Source organism: Pteropus alecto, unplaced genomic scaffold (genome assembly GCF_000325575.1).
Source record: "Pteropus alecto unplaced genomic scaffold, ASM32557v1 scaffold57, whole genome shotgun sequence".
In the NCBI taxonomy this organism is placed as follows: Eukaryota; Metazoa; Chordata; class Mammalia; order Chiroptera; family Pteropodidae; genus Pteropus; species Pteropus alecto.
In genome coordinates, this window is record NW_006442508.1 from 8,349,393 (window position 1) to 8,370,024 (window position 20,632).

General features: G+C 35.4%; 1 protein-coding gene across 2 annotated transcripts in view; it reads right to left on the reverse strand.

Annotated features, from left to right (window-relative positions):
• Nucleotides 1–20,632, reverse strand: part of SCFD2 (sec1 family domain containing 2) — a 352,474-nt gene that overhangs the window by 209,453 nt on the left and 122,389 nt on the right. For both annotated transcript variants that reach the window (XM_015597487.2, XM_025040285.1), the window contains exon 5: nt 13,152–13,401. In XM_015597487.2, coding sequence (XP_015452973.1) covers nt 13,152–13,401 — 250 coding nt within the window. The remainder of the gene's footprint in view (nt 1–13,151; nt 13,402–20,632) is intronic.

Here is a 20,632-nt window from a genome sequence, read left to right on the forward strand (position 1 = left end):
TTTTCGAAACTTTGTCCATGCCCATGAACCAATGTGTCAGCTTTGTTTTGGCAGCCCTGAAACAAGAAATATGAAATCCAAAATGAAGGTATATTCCTTAATGAAAAGTCTAATACTGGAATGCTGCAATAACTTAGAATTCATACATTAGTACCAAAAAATGAGGCAGAATCCTTTCTGAAATTAATTTTCCCTTACCTCCTGAAGTCCTTCTTCAGCAGAGTGGCTGGATTCTGCAGCCATGGTTTTATACACGGTCACTTACTATAATGAGCTAAGGTTTTCATTCAAGTGTGGGTAACATGAAGATTGATGATGAACTTTTAGGATCACTCTTCCAGTTACACACCAACTCCTTGTCATTGCCAAACCAATAGGGATGCTGAAGGTCTAAAGAACAACTTCTCAAGGGAAAGATTTTTGAAATCTTGAAAACTGTTTTTGAATAGTAATAGTACCCTTAGGAGCAAAAATCTGCAAAAATGCATATTCTGCATTTGATGAATTACTGAAGGAAAGCTGTGAGATGAGGAAAAAATGCAGAGGTGAAGGAGTAAAGGAAGCATACAAGGAGAAATTCGTATTAACTCCTCATCTTTTATAATTCTCTGATTGAAAGCACTTCATATTTTACTAACTTTCTACAAGGCTAGGAAAAGTACTTGGCCAACTATGAAAAATGCTTTGTTTGAAAGACATACCTCTACTAAGATAATAAAAGTCTATCCCTTGTGCTAATGAAGATGAAAGTTTTTATAAATAAAGTGGCAGCCACAAATAGTAATAATAATTTTATATGGTCTGTGTTTACCTGAACTTTTCGAAAGAGGAAAGTTGTCATAAACAAATCATTGCAATAGATTTTTATTTGGTTGTAGAATGTGGCTTTCTTTTATTATGGATAAGGGCACATATATGCTTTCCATTTTAAAGCAGACAGTAAAGTACCATGAGCTACCTTCTACAACCTATTAAAAAACAAATTCTCAAATCCTTCCTCATTTGAAATCGATGACGAGAATTTCCTCTGTTAGATTTAGAAAAGAATGCAAGTGAACCCCAGTTGAGAGCTTACTAGGCTATGTTTATCTTCCCCATGTCCTTCAGAACAATGCTTTTCAAATTGGACATGCCTTTCATCATTTGTTATATGTGATTGGTCTTACAGGAAAATGGACGAGTGAGAAGGAATAGAGAAGGAAAAACATAGAAAACAAAATCCTTAAAGGGATCAAGATGGTGGAGTAGGTAAATGCTGTGCTTGCCTCATCTTACAACCACATTAAAATTACAACTAAACTACAGAATAACTATCATTGGGAGTCACCTGAAGTCTAGCTGAACAGAAGTCGTACAACTAGGGACACACAGAAGAGGCACTTTGAGACTGGTAAGTGAGGTAAAGACATGAAAGGGGCTAGTCCCACTCCTGCATGTGGCAGTTGAGAATTTGGATAAATATCTTGGCTGTGGAGGTCCTCCCTAATGAGTGAGTGGTCCAGGACTCACACCAAGCTCCCCAGCCCCAGGTTCCAATGCCACGAAGAGAAGTCTCCACAACTTCTGGCTGTGAAAACCAGCAGAGATTATGGCTGAGTGAGACGAAGGGATGGTGCAGTCTGAGGTGTTCCACTTAAAGGGCCCATGTGTGGACTTTCTCGCTGACAGACTCACTTGCTCTGAGCTCCAGCTCTGGAGCAGCAGCTTGAAAGCCGTCTGGGACATACAGGGGAAAACTGAATTGTCTGGCTTCAGGGAAAGGATTGGAGGGGCAGCTTTCTCTCAGACAGAAGTGCCAGCAGAACCATTGCTCCTTTATGGAGCCCTCCCCTGTCCCAGAATGCAGACTTAGGTGAGTGCCATATCTTAGTCTCTGTCGATCTGGCCAATACTGGTTACCCTACTCTCGTGATTCCCTGAGACTCCACTCTACCCAATTTGTGGGCTCACCCAAACCACTTCGAGTGGCTTTTCTATATAAACGGTGTTTCTTGATTCATGTTGGGGACTAAAATATCTCAAAGGTTCACAAAACCCAAATAAGTAGCATCTGGCCTTGGCATACCCCATACCTCTTGCTGAGCAGCCCCAAGCATAGCACTAGTGGTGACCGGTCTCAGTTTGCAACATGGCCTCTCTAGGCACTTCCAAGCTCAGTGTGGGTGGCAGCCATTTTTAGATTGCTTGGTGGCTCATGCCGGGTGGCCCCAGGAAGGGCACAGGCTGCAACTGAACTTGGCCTGCGGCAGGGCCTCTCTCAGAAGGCCCCTGCCTGCACACCCAGTGGCTGGGTTTGGTCTGATCCAGAGTACCACCTGGGGTCACATCTGAGGATGACACACCTAAAGGGAAGACTAGGCAGGAACCAGAATCCTGCTAAAGCAAATCTTGCTCTGTAGGGTCAGCCCCTGAACAATAGCTCCTCTACTAGTCATGGCCAGTCATCACAACCAATCAGCCCAAGGTGTAATCCCTCTCATTGACTAGCAAATAGCAGCCAAGGCTCAACTACAAAAGGAGGACATACATAACCCATAAAAGGGACACACTTGTAGCATCTGGTGCAGGTGACCAGGTAAGACTGCACCACTGGGCCCCACAAGATAACTACTATATAAGGCTACTATACTAGGACTGAGAGACATAGCAGCCTTACCTAATACATAGAAACAAACACAAGTAGGCAGCCAAAATGGGAAGACAAAGAAATATGTCCCAAATGAAAGAACAGGACAAAGTTCCAGAAAAAGAACTAAACGAAATTGAGACAAGCAATCTATCAGAGGCAGAGTTCAAAACTCTTGTTATAAGGATGCTCAGTGAACTTAGGTGAAGAGTGGATGAACTCAGTGAGAATTTTAAGAGATAAAAACATAAACGTAGAGATAGAAAACATAAAAAAAAAGTCAGAAATGAAGAATACAATAACCAAAATGAAACATAGCTTAGGAGAAATTAACAGTAGATTAGAAGAAGCAGAGCACTAAATTACCGATTTGGAAGATAAGGTAGCAGAAAACACCCAATCAGAACAGCAAGAAGAAAATAGAATCCTTTTTTTTTTTTTTTTAAGTGTAAGTGGCCTCTGGAACAGCATCAAGCCTACCAACATTTGCATCATAGAGATATGAGAAGGAGAAGAGAGAGAGCAAGGAATTGAAAACCTATTAGAAGAAATAACGATGGAAAATCTTCCTAAACTGGTAAAGGAAATAGACATACAACTCTGGGAAGTGCAGAGTCCCAAATAGGATGAACCCAAACAGGCCCACAGCAAGACACATCATAATTAAAATGCCAAAAGTTAAAGACAAAGAGAGAATCTTCAAAGCAGAAAGAGAAAAGCATCTAGTTACCTACATGGGAGCTCTCATAAGACTGTCAGCTGATTTCTCAACAGAAACTTTGTAGGCCAGAAAGGATTAGCAGGAAGTATTCAAAGTGATGAAAAGCAAACACCTACAACCACAATTACTCTACCCAGCAAAACTATCACTTAGAATCAAAGGACAGCTAAAGAGCTTGCCAGGCAAGAAAAAGCTAAAAAGAGTCTCTAACAGGAAATGTTAGAGGGATTTCTTTAAGAAGAAAAAGATAAAAAATATGAATAATAAAATGGCAATAACTATATATCTAGCAACAATTACTTTAAATGTAAATAGATTAAATTCTCTGATCAAAAGACAGAGTGGCAGAATAGAAAAAAAAACATAATCTAACTATGTGTTGTCTATAAGAAACTCACTTTAAATTCAAAGACACAAATAGCTTGAAAGTGAACAAATGGAAAAGATATTTCATGCAAATAGAAACCATATGAGAACAAAGATAGTTATACTATCAAACAAAATAGAGCTTACATTTTTAAAAGTTTACAAGAGACAAATGAAGACATAGCCAAAAAAAACCCAAAAAACCAAAAACCACTACTTTGAAGGGACATGTGCATCCATATGTTCATTGCAGTTTTATTTACAATAACCAAGATATGAAGGCCACCTCAGTGTTCATCAATGGATAAATAAAGAGGTGGTACATATATACAATGGAATATTACCTAGATATTTTTTAAAAAAACAAAATCTTGCCATCTGCATCAACATGGATGGCCCTAGGGGGTATTGTACTGAGTGAAGTCAGACAGAGAAAGACAAATGTCATACATGGAATCTAGAGAACAGAATAACAAACAAACAACAAAAACAAGTTCACAGATACAGAGAGCATTTTGATGGTTGTCAGATTGTGGGGTCAGGGAGATGGAGGACAGGGGGCTGGGATTAAGAGGTACAAATGGTAGTTACAAAATATTTATAGAGATTTAGATTATATAGCATGAGGTATATAGTCAGTAGTATTGTAATAACTATGTATGGTGTCAGATCATTACTAGATTTATCGGGATGATCACTCCATAAGTTATATAAATGTCTAATCACCATGGCGTACACTTGAAATTAATATAATATTGTACGTCAGCTATAACTGAAAAAAATAAAAATATAAAAAATTTAAAAATCCCTTAAAATCAAAACTTTTAAAAAAGTGAATGATTAAAAATATCGCGATCCACCAGGAAAGTAACATACATTTTATCCAAATCAGGGTGAAGTTCTGATATTCCAGTTAGAGTAACAGGAATCCTGCCATTATTTTAAGCCCAAGATTTGAGAATTACATAGAAAAAGAGGCATAGCTATAGATCTAGATAGAAAAAAATAATATCCACAGAATTTGATGAAAACTTATGCACCATCCTTTCCATAAAATTTACACTTGACGTTCTAATATTTTAAAATCCTAAAATGTTTTAGAACTCAATTAGCATAATTCCTACCAATACCTAAGTCTCACTGTGTGTTCTATGTGCTAGGAAGCTCTTCACATGGAGGTGAGTCTGACTTTTTGGCTGGCTTTATTTTCCTGAAATGTCTTCCTTTTATTAAACTCAAACTGCATCCTAGAATTTTCTGTCCAGTAGATAGAGTTCTGTGAGAAGTCTAGTTCCACTTAGATGGTATCTTTACAGAATCTATTTGGAAAGAAAACCTATGCTACGTCACTGGTAAACTTATGCCAGAGTAAAATTTAAATGAATGTAATTTTTTTTCTTTTAGCTAAAGGAAGTCAGAAAATAAGGTCACAGGTCACTTCCTGTGCTTTCTAATAAAACCAGAGGGTACCATTTCATCTACCTAGAGATCTTTCAGATTTCTAGTAGGTCATAGAGTTAGATTCAAAAGCTTTCCTCTATAATCAATACTTGAGGCAGTATCTAGTATAAAGAATGCAATGAGGAAATCCACTCAATAGGATGAATTCTGCCTTTCAGTAACATCTCTTTAACTCATACAGTGTTTTTGAAAATGAGCCAATTTCTTAAACCTGGTTAATGCTGAGTTTAGTCCTGATTTCTTGAGAGATTGGCAATATCTGATTCATGCTTTCCTGGCAACAATTAGAGGATCTGCAGTTTGACACAGTCCCCACCACTCCCTGTTCACTCCTTCATTAAGATGAAATATCCTTTGCTAATTATCATTGTATCTTTGCTGTTATTTTTCTAAAACCTAATTTATTTTACTTACTTACATTACTTGCTAGTTCTTGTAAGCATTTGAGTTTGAGACTCCTATTGTAACCCATGGTTTCAAACATTTTTAAAGTATGAGGATAGCATATAATTATGCTTTTGGTATCTGTCAATTGAAAGATACAAAGGAAAAAATACATAACTTTAGCAGTACCTTTAAATGAATTTACATATTATAAATCATAAGAGTAATACTTAACTTATGAATAATGCTTAAAGCACACATGGAGCAGTGACCCTTTTGTTCTAAGTCCTACAGTTTCCTAAGGATCTATGAGCCAAAATTTGGAAATCCCTGTTCTAGTAAAAAGAATTCTGAACTGGGAATCAGAAGACAGTCTCTAGTCCCATCCTTGCATTGCACAGCCTACTGGTTAGTGATTTGAGGCAAGTCAGTCAACATTTTGGGGCCTTGATTTTCTCATGTGCAGTGAACAGACTGGATCATTCTTGAGAAACTTTCCATCCATAAAACATAATAATATATGTTTATGAGTCCTGACACCTATCATACAAACCCAGGCAACTACAGGACCTCTCAAGAGTGTATCCGGATTTTACCTAAAGACAAAAGGCTTTTTAGGGAGGGAACTGCCATGGGAAAAATAAAAACTAGTGAAAACTGCAACTCTACTATTTCCAAATTTAGGTACAATTTTACATTCTCTGTCCCAAACCATGTTGGCAAAACTAGGAGTATATTTGTGAACTCAACATTATAAATATATCTCATCTGAGCTCAGATTTGGGGAATAGTTTTTAAATCTGTAAGTTAATGGGCTCAAACTTGTATATTCTTTTCAGATCAAAAGAGATAATATTCCTGTGTGAAAATACTTTGAACACTATAGTATTATCTAAGATTATCAGATATTATAATGCTGTTATTACCTAGTATTTCCCAGCTCTATTTGGTCAGAACCAATTCAATAACTTGAAATTCTTTGTTTATAAGTGTCATTTAATATCAAACCATCACTGCATTCATAGCCACACATTTTGGATGCTTAATTATATTTGGTATAATATTATGTTGTTTTGTAGTGTTTTCTGTGTTTGTCTTGTTTCTAAAATGACTGCAAGCTCTTTGATGAGAGATATTGCTTGATGATAATAAAGGTGATGCCAACAACAAAATAATAATGATAAAAATAATAGGGATGATATAGGTAACATACACTGATGACATATTATACACCAACAGCTGTATCAAACACTTCAATTATTTTATCTCATGAGTTCAGTAGTATTACTATTTCCATTTATTTATGAGGAAATTGAGAATCAGTGAATTTAAATGACTTGCTCAAGATCACACATCTACTGAGGTCCAGAGTCAGAACCAGAACCCAAGCCCACAGCTAACATCATATTCAATGCGGAAAAACTAAAAGTCTTTTCCTTAAGATCAGGAACAAGACAAGAATGTCTACTTTTACCACTTTTATTCAACATAGTATTGGAAGTCCTAGCCATAGCAATCAGAGAAGAAAAAGAAAAGAAATAAAAGGCATTCAAATTGGAAAGAAAGAAGTAAAACTGTCATTATTTGAAGATGACGTGATACTATATAGAGAATGCTAAAGATCTCACCAAAAAAATATTAGAACTGAAGATGAATTCAGTAAAGTAGCAGGATAAAAAATAAATATTCAGAAATCGGTTGCATTTCTGTACACCAATAATGAATTATCAGGAAGAGAAATTAGGAAAACAATGCCATTTACAATAGCATCAAAAAATAAAAACCTAGGAATAAATTTAACCAAAGGCTCCAGTCAAGTGGATCTGGGTTCTGGTTCTTTTTTTAAAAAAGATTTTTATTAAAATATCACTAATATACAGTATTATATTAGTTTGAGGTATACACCATAGTTATTCAATATTTATATACCTAAAGAAGTGATCACCATAAGTCCAACAACCATCTGACACCATACAATACTATCACAATATTATTGACTATATTTCCTATGCAGTACAGCACATCCCCATGACTTATTTGTTTTATACTTAAAAGTTTAAAACTCTTATTCCCCTTCACCTTTTCCCCCCTTTTTGATTTTTTTCAATTACAGTTAACATTTGATATTATTTTATATTAGTTTCAGGTGTATAGCATGGTAATTAGACATTTATATTCCTTATAAAGTGATCACTCTGAAAAGTTAATGCCAATCTGATACCATAGTTATTAAAATATTATTGACTATATTCCTAATGCTGTACTCTATATCCCTGTGACTATTTTTATAACTAGTAATTTGTACATCTTAATCCCTTCCCCTTTTTCACCCATCCTCCCAACTCCCTACCAATTTGTTTTCTGTATCTATGAATTTGTTTGTTTTGATTGTTCATTTATTTTGTTTTTTAGATTCCACATGTAAATGAAATCATAGAGTATTTGTCTTTCCCTGTCTGACTTATTTCACTTAGCATAATACCCTCAAGGTCTATCCATGCAGTCGCAAATGGAAACTTTCATTCTTTTTTATAGCTGAGTAATAATCCATTACATACACAAACACACACACACACACACACCCCACCTCTTCTTTATTCATTCATCTATCAATGGACACTCAGGTTGCTTCTATATCTTGGCTATTGTAAATAAAGCTACAATGAACATAGGAATACATATATCTTTTTGAATCAGTGTTTTGGATTTCTTTGGATAAATACCCAGAAGTGGAATTGCTGAGCCATGTGGTAGTTTTACTTTTAATTTCCTTACACTTTACTGCCACTGTCCCCATGGGTTCTATGCTTAGAATAATGCTAGATATGTAGACATGTGTAATAAATATTGATTAGTTGAAACTATTTGAGATACAAGCCCAGTGACACTAGCATTAGAAAGTCATCATTTTCGTATATGCTGTAAAAGAAGTTTCGATATTATAACTGTAAAATTAAGGAACCCTGGGCAACACTTCACTTCACAGTATATTATCTTTGCCTTAGAATTTCCTGTGTAAGGGAAGCCTATAATGATAATTGCAGCAAATACAAGTTTCTTACCTAATGTTCATGCTTACTTTCTCTCTTCTAATAGAACCCTGACTTTTTGTTCATGATAAATATATGTACAACTGAAAATACTCATCAGATTCTCCTCTAGCCAGAAACGATCATGAGACCCAGTTAGCCAGTGATAAAGTCTTTTGGGTAGGATTTACAGAAAGGCTATTATTTTCCTAATGTAAAAAAGGACAGAATCTGCTATTATATGCCTTTTGCTTTCATCCTTCTTCACTTCTTGACTGAAGCATGGACACAGCATGTCAAGAATGAGTGCCCACCTTAGGGCCATGATGACAAAAACCACACCTTCAGGAAAGAAGAAAGGAAGGGAATAAGGGAGGGAAGGAGGCATGGGCCAGAAAGAGCATGAGTTCTGTTGCCTGTCTGTGAACTTCCTGCTAAGAAAAATAAGTCCCTATTTGTTAAGCTAATCTGGTAAATTTTCCATTACATATATCTAGGTATAATCCTAATGCAATGATACAATAACTGATAATCCCAAATTATCAACAGGAAGTAAAATAAGAGTCTAAGAAATACAAATTACAGTTTCTATGGTAATAACCTGCCTCTATCTTAACCACAGAATTTTTACCTACTTTGAATCATTTATCACCTAGCTTTACACTAAACCTAATTAAATAGATCTAGTCCCTATTGATCTTTTCTCTAAAGATACTATAAAAATTCATAGAAATAAATCAAGGAGCAATATAAAAATTTTTTACCAGAAAGAAATTTTTCCAAAATAGCTTTGGGTGTCAAAAACCATATGCACATTTTGTTTTTCTTTGTTTACTGATTCCAGAGCCTTCTGACCAACAAACCTTAGCACACTGATTTGCTCCTAATAGGTTCCATCTATACCCGGATGCTGCTTCACTTCAGTTCACAGGTCAACCAGATAGGGCCTTAGAGTGACCAGCGCCCCGAGAACTAGTTGACTCTGATCACGACAGTCCTCAGTATACTATGCAAACATTCTCTGTCTACGAGCATCACAATGTAAAAAAGGTTGGGAAGCACGTCCCTATATGACAGCTAGATGCTATTGAAATAATAAGAGCAATGGGAAAAAATGACCTATTTATAATACTATATAACCCAAAATTAGCTAATATACATAACATCATTTGATTCTCAGCAAAATCATGAGGGATCAATAGGGCACTTATGTTTATTATCAAGGTTCACACTGTTAGGAAATGGCAGAGCCCAACTTTTGAATCAAGGATTTCCTCATCTGAGCCCTATGCTTTTTCTGATACAGTTCCCTGCATGACGACATTCTAAGTATGCATAGATCTTTAAAATTACCATTTTGATTTCATTCTCTGAAGAATGAAATGGTTTTCCTTTGTTTTCTCTTGTGACCGCCATGCAGACACTAACATATATGGAAACTGATGCTCTCTTTGAACTTAGCAAGACTGAGAAAGGACAACACTAAATGGCATATTTAGGCCATACCAACCTTCTTTTTACAGCTCCCAGTGCTGACACCCAGAGAGCCAATCCTTGTTATTCTGTGTGAGTAGAAAAGAGAGTTTTTGCCTATGACTCTCCCCAAAGGTATCTATTAAAAAAGAAAATAGTATGCTGCCATTGACCGTGCTGAGGTTTTGCTTTGTTTTGCCAATTACAATTTCTCATTGTCCTTTCCATAAAAGAGAAGAATAGGGAGATATGAAAGAAATTGTCAAAAGTAAATTACACATTTAACATATAAAAGAAAATACAAATTTTAAACACAGGGCAATTATTGTCAAGAGATATTACTGAAATAAAAAGAATTTAAGTGTTATTCCTATTTTAGAAAAGCTAGACAATCAATAGATTTTAGTGACTAGAAATGTTATTTTAATTTATTTATAGCAATGAAGAAACAAAAAGGATAGATGCACAAGGATAGGAAGGTATGAGGAAATATCTATAAGTAGCTATTATAGATAGATTAAAAAGCACAGACAATATCTAAAATATTAACCAAACATTAATTTGCTGTTCAGAAAATAAGAACATGATAGAATGGTTGAGCATCTATGGCATAAAACAATAAATGTAAGCAAGCATAAGTTAGAGAACATAAGTGCAATGGTTATGGAAGTGAGCTTGGGCAGGTTTAGAATCTCGTGTTTAAAGATATGGGCTCCAGATCTGGAACACCGGAGTTCAAATCCTGGTACTATCACTTAGCAGTTGGGTGATGATAACATGCTTAATTTTTTAGTATGGAAAAAGGGTTGTATTTTTTATCACATTGACAGTTAAGATTAGTAAAATTATAGCATTATACAATATGTAGAATTCTTATATTAATTGCTTGTTTATAATATTTCTTAACCAAATTTCATCAACCATAAAATAGGCACAAGGCATAAAAAAATTTTTGCCACCCAGTGACAAAGTAAGCCAAGACTGTAAACTAGAATAACATAAGCATAATACTGTGGGCAAGTTCATGGTAAAAACTAACCTAGTTCCATGACAGGCTAAACATATTTGAAGGCAATTTGATTCTTCCAATGCATCCTGGGATATCCCATTCTATTCCATAAGACTGAGTCACAATAGCTCCAACACTATTCTATTTTTATTTTGGGATATAGATTAAACATTCTCCTCAGTAGCTAACTGTAAATATAAATGTTACTTCTCAGGACTTACAATATACTTGATAAAGGATATGTCTACATCGCCCAAGTAAAAGTCTACCTTCAGAAATAAAGTTCTTTTGGTGTACACAGCAGTTGACCAATGAATGTATTTATGTTCCACTGGTAAGTTCACTTAAGTCTAATTTAAGTAGCACATCTTATCCATCTTGTTTAAACTGTACATGCAAAGTTAACGTATTGGAATGTATACTTAGTATTACAAAATAAGTCTCTAAAATTTAAAAATATACTAAAATTTCCACAAATTCTTATTTTTTAACCTTCAACTACTAAACGTAACTAACTTTCTTAATATAAACACAAATGTATGTGTTTTAAAATGTGAAATCACACTTAAAAACAAGAAAATGAAATATCCTGAGCAATCATAGAGAACTAATAAAGGATGAAATACCGGGTCAATAAACATCTTGAGCAAATATTAAATGAATACTCTTACAGCATGACTTCAATTCCCAAAATAATATAGTAACATACTGATGTTACAGAAAAGCTATACAAATAACCTCAGCTAAAATATACCATCTTTGTTGTCTGTTTCTGAAATTATGCATTTTAAGAATAACTTCCAATTAAATTTTCCTAGCATTCAGTTTTACTTTGAATCAAATCACTGTTCTAAGAACTGTGTAAACCATATTAAAGCTTTCTAAGTCACTATTCATTTACAGTCAAACACGTGTAATCACATATAGTACTATACCTAAATGAAATGTGAATAAATTCCACAAGTATTCCTTAGGTAGATCTTAAGTTGGCAAACAGGTTCTATACTAAGCAAGAAAACGCTTCATTTCTGTGGAAACTTCATTCAGTTTCCATCTCGTCAAGGTTTCATTTTCCGTAACCAAACATAGGAAAGGTCAGCAGTGGGCACAAAGGAAAACATACAGGCATGGGACATTTAGGTTGACAGCTACACAGCCTGCTTCTGTGCAGTCTGGATACTCCCTCTAGGGAGGCAAGGAGGAGAAGTTGGAAGATATATAATCTTCCTCAACTGAGCCTTCCTAAATGGAGAGGTCTACACACACACACACACACACACACACACACACACACACTCATTAACAAATGGAAACTTGCTATGTTTTTTAATCGTTTAAGTTTTATGTGTAAATTGTAATAACATCTTGCTTTCAGAAAGACCCAGGCTCAATATGTTTTAATGGAAATAAGCCTTACACAAAATATAAACAAAAATATTGCATTTGATAAAGAATAACACAAACAAATGTCTCAGAGTTATATCACAGTTCTTACTAAAAGAATACAGTTAGATTTTATAATATTTCATTATATATTTCCCCAAAATTAACATAGCTTACTTTACTGAGATATTTGGTTATTATTTTGCACGCTACCAATTAATTCAGATTCAAATGAAAAATGAGGAGTCAAAATAAGAAACAACTCTGGAAAACTTTTAATCCTACAACATTGTATAATATCTTAGGGAAACATTTTTTTTAAAGTTTGAAATGACAATCTCAAAGAGAATGTCAACAGAAACCCTTTGAATAGAATGCACTTCATTTTATTTTTCCTAATATTTGTTATTTATAAAGATGTTATTTAAGGAGTATTTTGCTATTTTAAAAAGGCTTTGGCTATATGGAATACAAATTCTGACAAGAAATTAGAAGGCCATTTCACTCCCACGTCTGGAAAAATAAATAGTGCAATGAAAACTTCTGATCTTAAAGGTTAGCTAGCATTCATCATTCCTCTTAAAATTCTAAACAATTCTCATGAAGAGCATTTCATCTTCTTCCTACAAAAGCCTTTATTTTTAACTCTGTTTTCTGTATCAGTAATATTTATGTCCTATATCTTTGTTAAACACTCACCTGTGACTTTTTGAAGCAAAGGCGACAACTCAGTTTCCTCACAAAAGACCTGAACCAATGCTTTCTTCACTTTTTCTTCAGCTTCAGCCAGGTCTTTGTCCTCTGTGAACTCTCCAGTGATAGAATAAATATATATTAGGAGGATCAATAGCTCTTCAGAGCTGTAGTCATCATTGGTCCTCTGATTTGAAGGCTTAATCATTGGCAGCAGCTGATTTAACACAATAGATATAGTCGACTCTCCAATGCTCTGAAATAAAAGGTGATAATGTGAAAATATATTAATCTTGTACAAAGACGTAATTCATGTACTGCATCAGTCCAAAGAGAGCTTGCAAATAAGTCTTTGATGTTCACTGACTAGATTGTTTCTTATTTGTTTGTTTCTCAGTCTGGAGAGAATATTGCAAGAAATTAGGCATTAGAGCTCTTGTTTTAAAAGATCTAGCTTATAAAATGCTAGTCAAGCTGCAGATCCTTCTATATTATCTTACATATTGCTTAAAATAATATTAAATCAATTAAAAATAAAAATAAAAATACTTCAGACACCAGAAATTTAAAATAAAAATAATATATGTTTATAAAATAATGATTAAAAACAAAAACATGCCAGCATCTATATATCCACATGAATGCTAACACTTCTTCAGAGAAATTACCTCAGATTTTGCAGCATACTCTTTTTAATATTCTCTATATTGGCAAATATTAGAATAGATGTTTTTTTATAACAGTGAAGTAATTTTCTACTAAATCCGGTGAATAGAATAAGGGATCAAACTGGGTTATGTAACAGGGTTCAAGATATCTTACAGTTAGTCTGAAGGTAATTCACCTTAAAGCTGCAAAAAGTTTTTGCTTTTAGCTTTTCCACCAATTTCTTGAGTGCTATTTAATAGATTATTTCAAAATTCCACAGCTGTGATAATAGCATTGCATCACTGGACTGATTGCATAACTTCCAAAGCACCATGCATGTTTCTAGCACAAATTCTGAGATTTTTGGTGAGTAGATAAACCCCCATTTTAAATAATGTGATCTAATTTCTCCTATAATATAAAATAACCTTTTAAAATAAAACTCAATTATTTTTGTATTTATACTAAAATCAGGAGCCTTTCACATTATTCATTCAGAAGTGTTCACTGAGTATCTACTATGTTCCAGATAATATTCTAGGTCTGTGGACACAAATGAGCAAAACAAATCCCCTTCTCTTGCACAGTTTACATTCTAGTTGGGGGAAAGAGACAATTAAAAGCCAAAGAAGTAAAATATGTAATACATTAGATGTTGGTAAGCGCTATCGAGAAAATAAAACAGGAAAGGAAGATGAGACTTTAGGGTAGGTGTTGTGTGTGTGTGTGTTTATGTGGATGGACATGCACTATTTTGAAGAAGAAAAGCTATGTTAAGAAGGAAGTACTGGAATAAAGAAAGACCTACAGAAACTCATATTTGAATGAAGCTGATATCAAGCAGATGAATGTGATTCTATATTGGGATGACTACCCAAAATGAAAATTTCTAGTCAAGTCATATTCACACCTGGAAAAACTGGGATATATCATCTCAAGGTTAAGGTTCACAATTACATTATTTGGCACAAGAAAAACAACTGTTACCATTTATTTCCACTAAAAATCTTGGATGGCCACAATGTACCACACAAAATAAAATGATAAGTCTTTGGAATGAATAAGGTAAAAGTGGAAAAACAGAATGGAGGTTTTACTGTTACGTGGTCACAAGACATAATTTACCAAGTATAAACACAGGAAGGAAAGGGCTTTGAAGGCATTCTAGAACTGTCCTATGGCTTCAGGTGTGTCCTGAGTGGAACCTTAAAGTGTTCGTTCTTTGCTTTACAAGCTGCCAAAAGCAATTTAAAAGAAAGGAGCTGTGTGGTTGGCCTGTTAAAAGAGGGGCAGTGAGGGCTGCAGTTTTGTTATTTTTTAAATTTTTTACCCTATCACGAACTCATTAAATGACATTAAGCAGACTCCTTCATTGCTTTTTATCTCATTTCTAAAAAGCAGGTGTATACATCAAGGATCTATTTCATAGAAGTCCTATGATTCTCTTTCTAGAGAAAAAGGATTCTTTTTAAGATAGTTATAAAAAGTAAAACATGGTAGGATAATCATCGTAATCATTTGAAAAGATTCACTCATCAACATCTGGCCATGAGAGCATCATTTTCAAGTGGTTGATCTAAGATATGTTCCTAGAGAACAAATTCCTTTAGTGACATTCTAGCTAAGTATTCTGTTAGCTAAGTATTACTTGTGTAAACCAATTTCTAAAATTACATCTCACCTGCTTAATGCATCCCAAGAAGTTAATTACTGAGTTGAATACAAAGCCAAGAATACTGATCAGTCTAAAAGAGGAATTTGATAAAACGGAAATAAAAAGGATCCATTTCAAAAACACAGATTCCGATACTGACTATGCCACTACCTAGTTCCTTAACCTTGTAGAATCTCAGTAAACCTCTTAGAATCTCTTTATCTCTCAAATGACATGATAACTAGAAGATGGCTGAGCTCTTAAATCATATTTAGGTTAAGGTCTCCATTTTCACTTTCTCCTCCCACCTTTTTTTAAAAAACATTACTATTAGTGGTAGAAGGCGGGAAATCATTCTCGCTGTGGGCTACACAGTAAAATATAAATGCTCAAAAAAGAAAAGTTTTACTATAGAAACAAATGTAGATGCAGAAACATTGTAGACAAGTGTGCAACATGGGCTGATACACATACATGTATTTCCTAATTATGTCCACTAAGAAGATCTAGAGGTAGTGACACCCCAGTAGCAAGTCAGATCTTAGTTTCTAATATCTTTAATTTCTCTCAAATAAAAGAAACCAGGGATTCTTAGAGAAAGGGTGAATTCTAGGAATGGGGCCAGGAAAATACAGAGGAACATGGGAAATCTTGTAGTGCCAGAAAGTAAGGAAGTCTGTAAAAAATAAAAAAATAAGAGCATGTCAAAAGGGCACAAGAGACAACTAGAAAACCTCCCAGTGGCCAAAGTTGGAACAATTTGAGCAAGAAAATAAATAAATTTGGAATGGATTATAACCCAAAGTACAGAATAAATGTGCATCACTCCATACTTATATAAATTAGTGATTGCATTAATAAATAAATGTAGAAGAGATAAATCTTCCTTACAGAAAATTTCAAATAACTTACATAGCTACCCCCACCTGGAGGTAGAGTTTAATACCCCCACCTCTTAACTATGGGCTGCACATTGTGACTTGCTCCTAAAAAAATCATGTAAGGAAAGGGGAGGAGTAATTTTACCTTAGCCAAAAGATCAAGGTTAACACTACCAGTGATAAGTCACAATGACATCATGTGTCCCTAATACAATGCAATGAAAATGGCTCTTCACTTTTGTGGTACTCTGCTCCTAAACTCATAACCTATAATAAAAACCAGATAAGTTGTAATTGAGGGACATTCTACAAAATGTCTGGCCAATACTCCTCAAAACTTTCAAGGTCATAAAAAAAACAAACAAACAAGGAAAGATGGAAAAACTACCCTACACTAGATAAGACTAAAAAAAACGTAACCACAAAATGTAATGTGGGATTACAAAGAAAGAATATTAGGGAAAAACTAGTGAAATAATAATAAAGTCTGGAGTTTATACTTACTAGTGTGTATCAATGTTAGTTTCTCAGTTTTGACAAATGTACCACGATAACGTAAGATTTTAACAATAAACTGAGGGATATACAGAAAGTCTCTGTACTATCTTGACAATTCTTTTATAAATTTAAAACTATTCTAAAATAAAATATTTATTAGAAAGACAAGAGAGAGTGTAGAGGACCAAGAGGGAAGTGGAGAGGGAGGGAAGATAATAAGACACAAATATTTTGACCTCCTTTCTGTTACACTGAATATTTTGATCTCCTTTCTGTTAGACTGAAAAATTCCAAGAAAGATGATTTCAACTGAGTACGAGGAAGAGTTCCTACAAGAGCCAAGATAAGGGACTGACTCAGGAAACAATGAATTTCTCACCAATGGCAAAAGGTGGGGTGATCATCTGGCAAGAATGAAACAGAGGGAACCCCATGCCACCTTGGCTTAAAAGGTGAACTAGAGCTTTCTAGTACTATCCATGAAAGCATGGCTCCAGACTGGATATATACTCATTCTCTGATCTCTGCCCTTAGGATGAAACTTCAACAAGAAGAAAGGAAAACATTAGTGATTCCCCAGATTGAAACCTTTTCAAAGGCGAAAGAATCTGAGGAGGATTAATAATGAGGATTGAGAAGTAAGATTATAAGCCTAGGTTTAAACCCTGGCTGTACTACTTACTAGCTGTATGACCTTGGGCAAGTTACTTAACTTCTTTAAATCTATTTCCTCATCTGTAAAATGGAAATACTACCACAAATACTTGGATATTAAGCAATCCCAAACCATGGGCACCCATTTTCACAGTACTAGGGCAACTGCTTAAACTACTTTGTGGTTTAAAATAGAGTAATCCCCACCATGGGGCAGTCTCTGTGAAGATTCAAATATAAGGGGACGCCCTTTTTCCTGAAGGCTATTTTTGAGGAAAACGTTCTCCCTCACATTTATGGATATACAAAAACAGCATTTGTGTCATAAGGTTGTTCTAAAGATTTAATAATAGGAGTAAATCACATAGCATTGTGCCTGGCACATAACCTCATACAAATATTAACTACTACTTCAACTACTTTCTTCCCTAGCAAAAGTGATTGAGATCACTGGGAAGGGAATGAAATATCTTTTAAGAATAGGAAGTTAGCAGTCTCAAAGGAGGGAGAAGCAGCTAACAAAAACTGGATATGAAACTACATCTTGGAACTTAACTGCAAAGTTAGTCAAAGGTTAAAGGCAATATAAACATCATTAAACACTGGTGTTAAAAAAGCACACACAGAGCAAACCACAACCAAAGCAAAAAAAAAAGACTTCTTTATAAAATATCAGGGATTAAATTTCTCATCCATTTTGATATAAATGGGCCTACTGGTAGGAGGTGGAAGATTGGAGCTGTGTCTAGAGTGACAAAACTATTCTGCAGACTGGGACTCCTGTTATTTTTGAATGAGTCCCCAGTAACTCCAAACAAAAGGCCCTCTGTAAATGCATGTTGTCTTGGGGTGATCATCTGGCAAGAATGAAACAGAGGGAACCCCATGCCACCTTGGCTTAAAAGGTGAACTAGAGCTTTCTAGTACTATCCATGAAAGCATGGCTCCAGACTGGATATATACTCATTCTCTGATCTCTGCCCTTAGGATGAAACTTCAACAAGAAGAAAGGAAAACATTAGTGATTCCCCAGATTGAAACCTTTTCAAAGGTGAAAGAATCTGAGGAGGATTAATAATGAGGATTGAGAAGTAAGATTATAAGCCTAGGTTTAAACCCTGGCTGTACTACTTACTAGCTGTATGACCTTGGGCAAGTTACTTAACTTCTTTAAATCTATTTCCTCATCTGTAAAATGGAAATACTACCACAAATACTTGGATATTAAGCAATCCCAAACCATGGGCACCCATTTTCACAGTACTAGGGCAACTGCTTAAACTACTTTGTGGTTTAAAATAGAGTAATCCCCACCATGGGGCAGTCTCTGTGAAGATTCAAATATAAGGGGACGCCCTTTTTTCTGAAGGCTATTTTTGAGGAAAACGTTCTCCCTCACATTTATGGATATACAAAAACAGCATTTGTGTCATAAGGTTGTTCTAAAGATTTAATAATAGGAGTAAATCACATAGCATTGTGCCTGGCACATAACCTCATACAAATATTAACTACTACTTCAACTACTTTCTTCCCTAGCAAAAGTGATTGAGATCACTGGGAAGGGAATGAAATATCTTCTAAGAATAGGAAGTTAGCAGTCTCAAAGGAGGGAGAAGCAGCTAACAAAAACTGGATATGAAACTACATCTTGGAACTTAACTGCAAAGTTAGTCAAAGGTTAAAGGCAATATAAACATCATTAAACACTGGTGTTAAAAAAGCACACACAGAGCAAACCACAACCAAAGCAAAAAAAAAAAGACTTCTTTATAAAATATCAGGGATTAAATTTCTCATCCATTTTGATATAAATGGGCCTACTGGTAGGAGGTGGAAGATTGGAGCTGTGTCTAGAGTGACAAAACTATTCTGCAGACTGGGACTCCTGTTATTTTTGAATGAGTCCCCAGTAACTCCAAACAAAAGGCCCTCTGTAAATGCATGTTGTCTTTAGAAAAGCCAACTTTTTGGCTGAATTAAAACACCTTTGCAAAGTCAGAGTCTGTCTCTGTGCTGGCTACCTCTGTAGGCATGAGGAGCAAACAGGCCTTATGCTATGTGGCTGCAGAGCAGGCTGGGCTGGCTCCATACCTGCTCCTCCCTGGTATAGAGCCTGCTGACAAAGCGAAACTCTAAGCCACCTTAAGGTCCTGCTGGAGAACCATCTCTGCAATTCCTCCAAGCTTCAGCTCAGTCCTGGGCATGCTGCCAGTGGGGGCCTGAGGAAGTGCCTAAGGCTCTTCTGCCCAAAAATGTCACTTGCTATCCTTTATTAGGATTTCCATTAGGCCTTAAATTCCCATAACTAAAGTCATTCTCCCTCTTTGGGAGAATGGACTTCTTTATATGCTTCAGGCAAAATGCAAAAGTGTAACTGGCTAAATATAAAGATAATTAATTCATTGATGTACTCATGCATTCTTTATCGTGTACATACTATGTGCCAGGTACTGTGCTATATTCTGGGCATACAAAGAACAAAGCAAGACATAAGATTCAAGGAGCTTACAGGTGAGTGGGGTAGGAGTAAACAATTGTGATGATATAGAATAAGTGCTCTAATCAGTAGAGTTATTCATTCACTTTAGAAACACAGTAAAGAACACCTAAATCCTGGAAGGGGCGGTACCTTGATTGAATCTTAAACAATCAACATCTAGTATCAGGAAGGAGCAAAGCTCTAAAAAATAAGTGATGGGATAGGATCCTTCCTTCATTCCTTCAACAAATATTTAACATACACGTACTAACAATGAGTGGTAGGCAGAATAATGGTCCCCCAAAGAGGCCCAGACTCTAGTCTCCAGAACCGTAAATGTTACCTCACATGGCAAAGGGACTTTGCAGTTGTGATTTATGTTACAGATCTTGAGATGGGGAGACTGTTCTGTATTATTGGGTGGGCCCAGTCTAATCACATGAGTACTTAAAGTAGAGGACCTTTCCTGTCTGTGGTCAGAGAGAGATGCAATGATGAGGGTCAGAAAGAAGCAACACTGCTGGCTTTGAAGATGGAGGAAACTGACTGTGAGCCAAAGAATACAGGGGGCCTCTGGAAGTTGAAAAAGGCAAGGAAACAGATGCTCCCCTAGAGCCTCCAAAAACAAATGTAGTGCTGCCAACACCTTGATTTTAGTCCAGTGAGACTG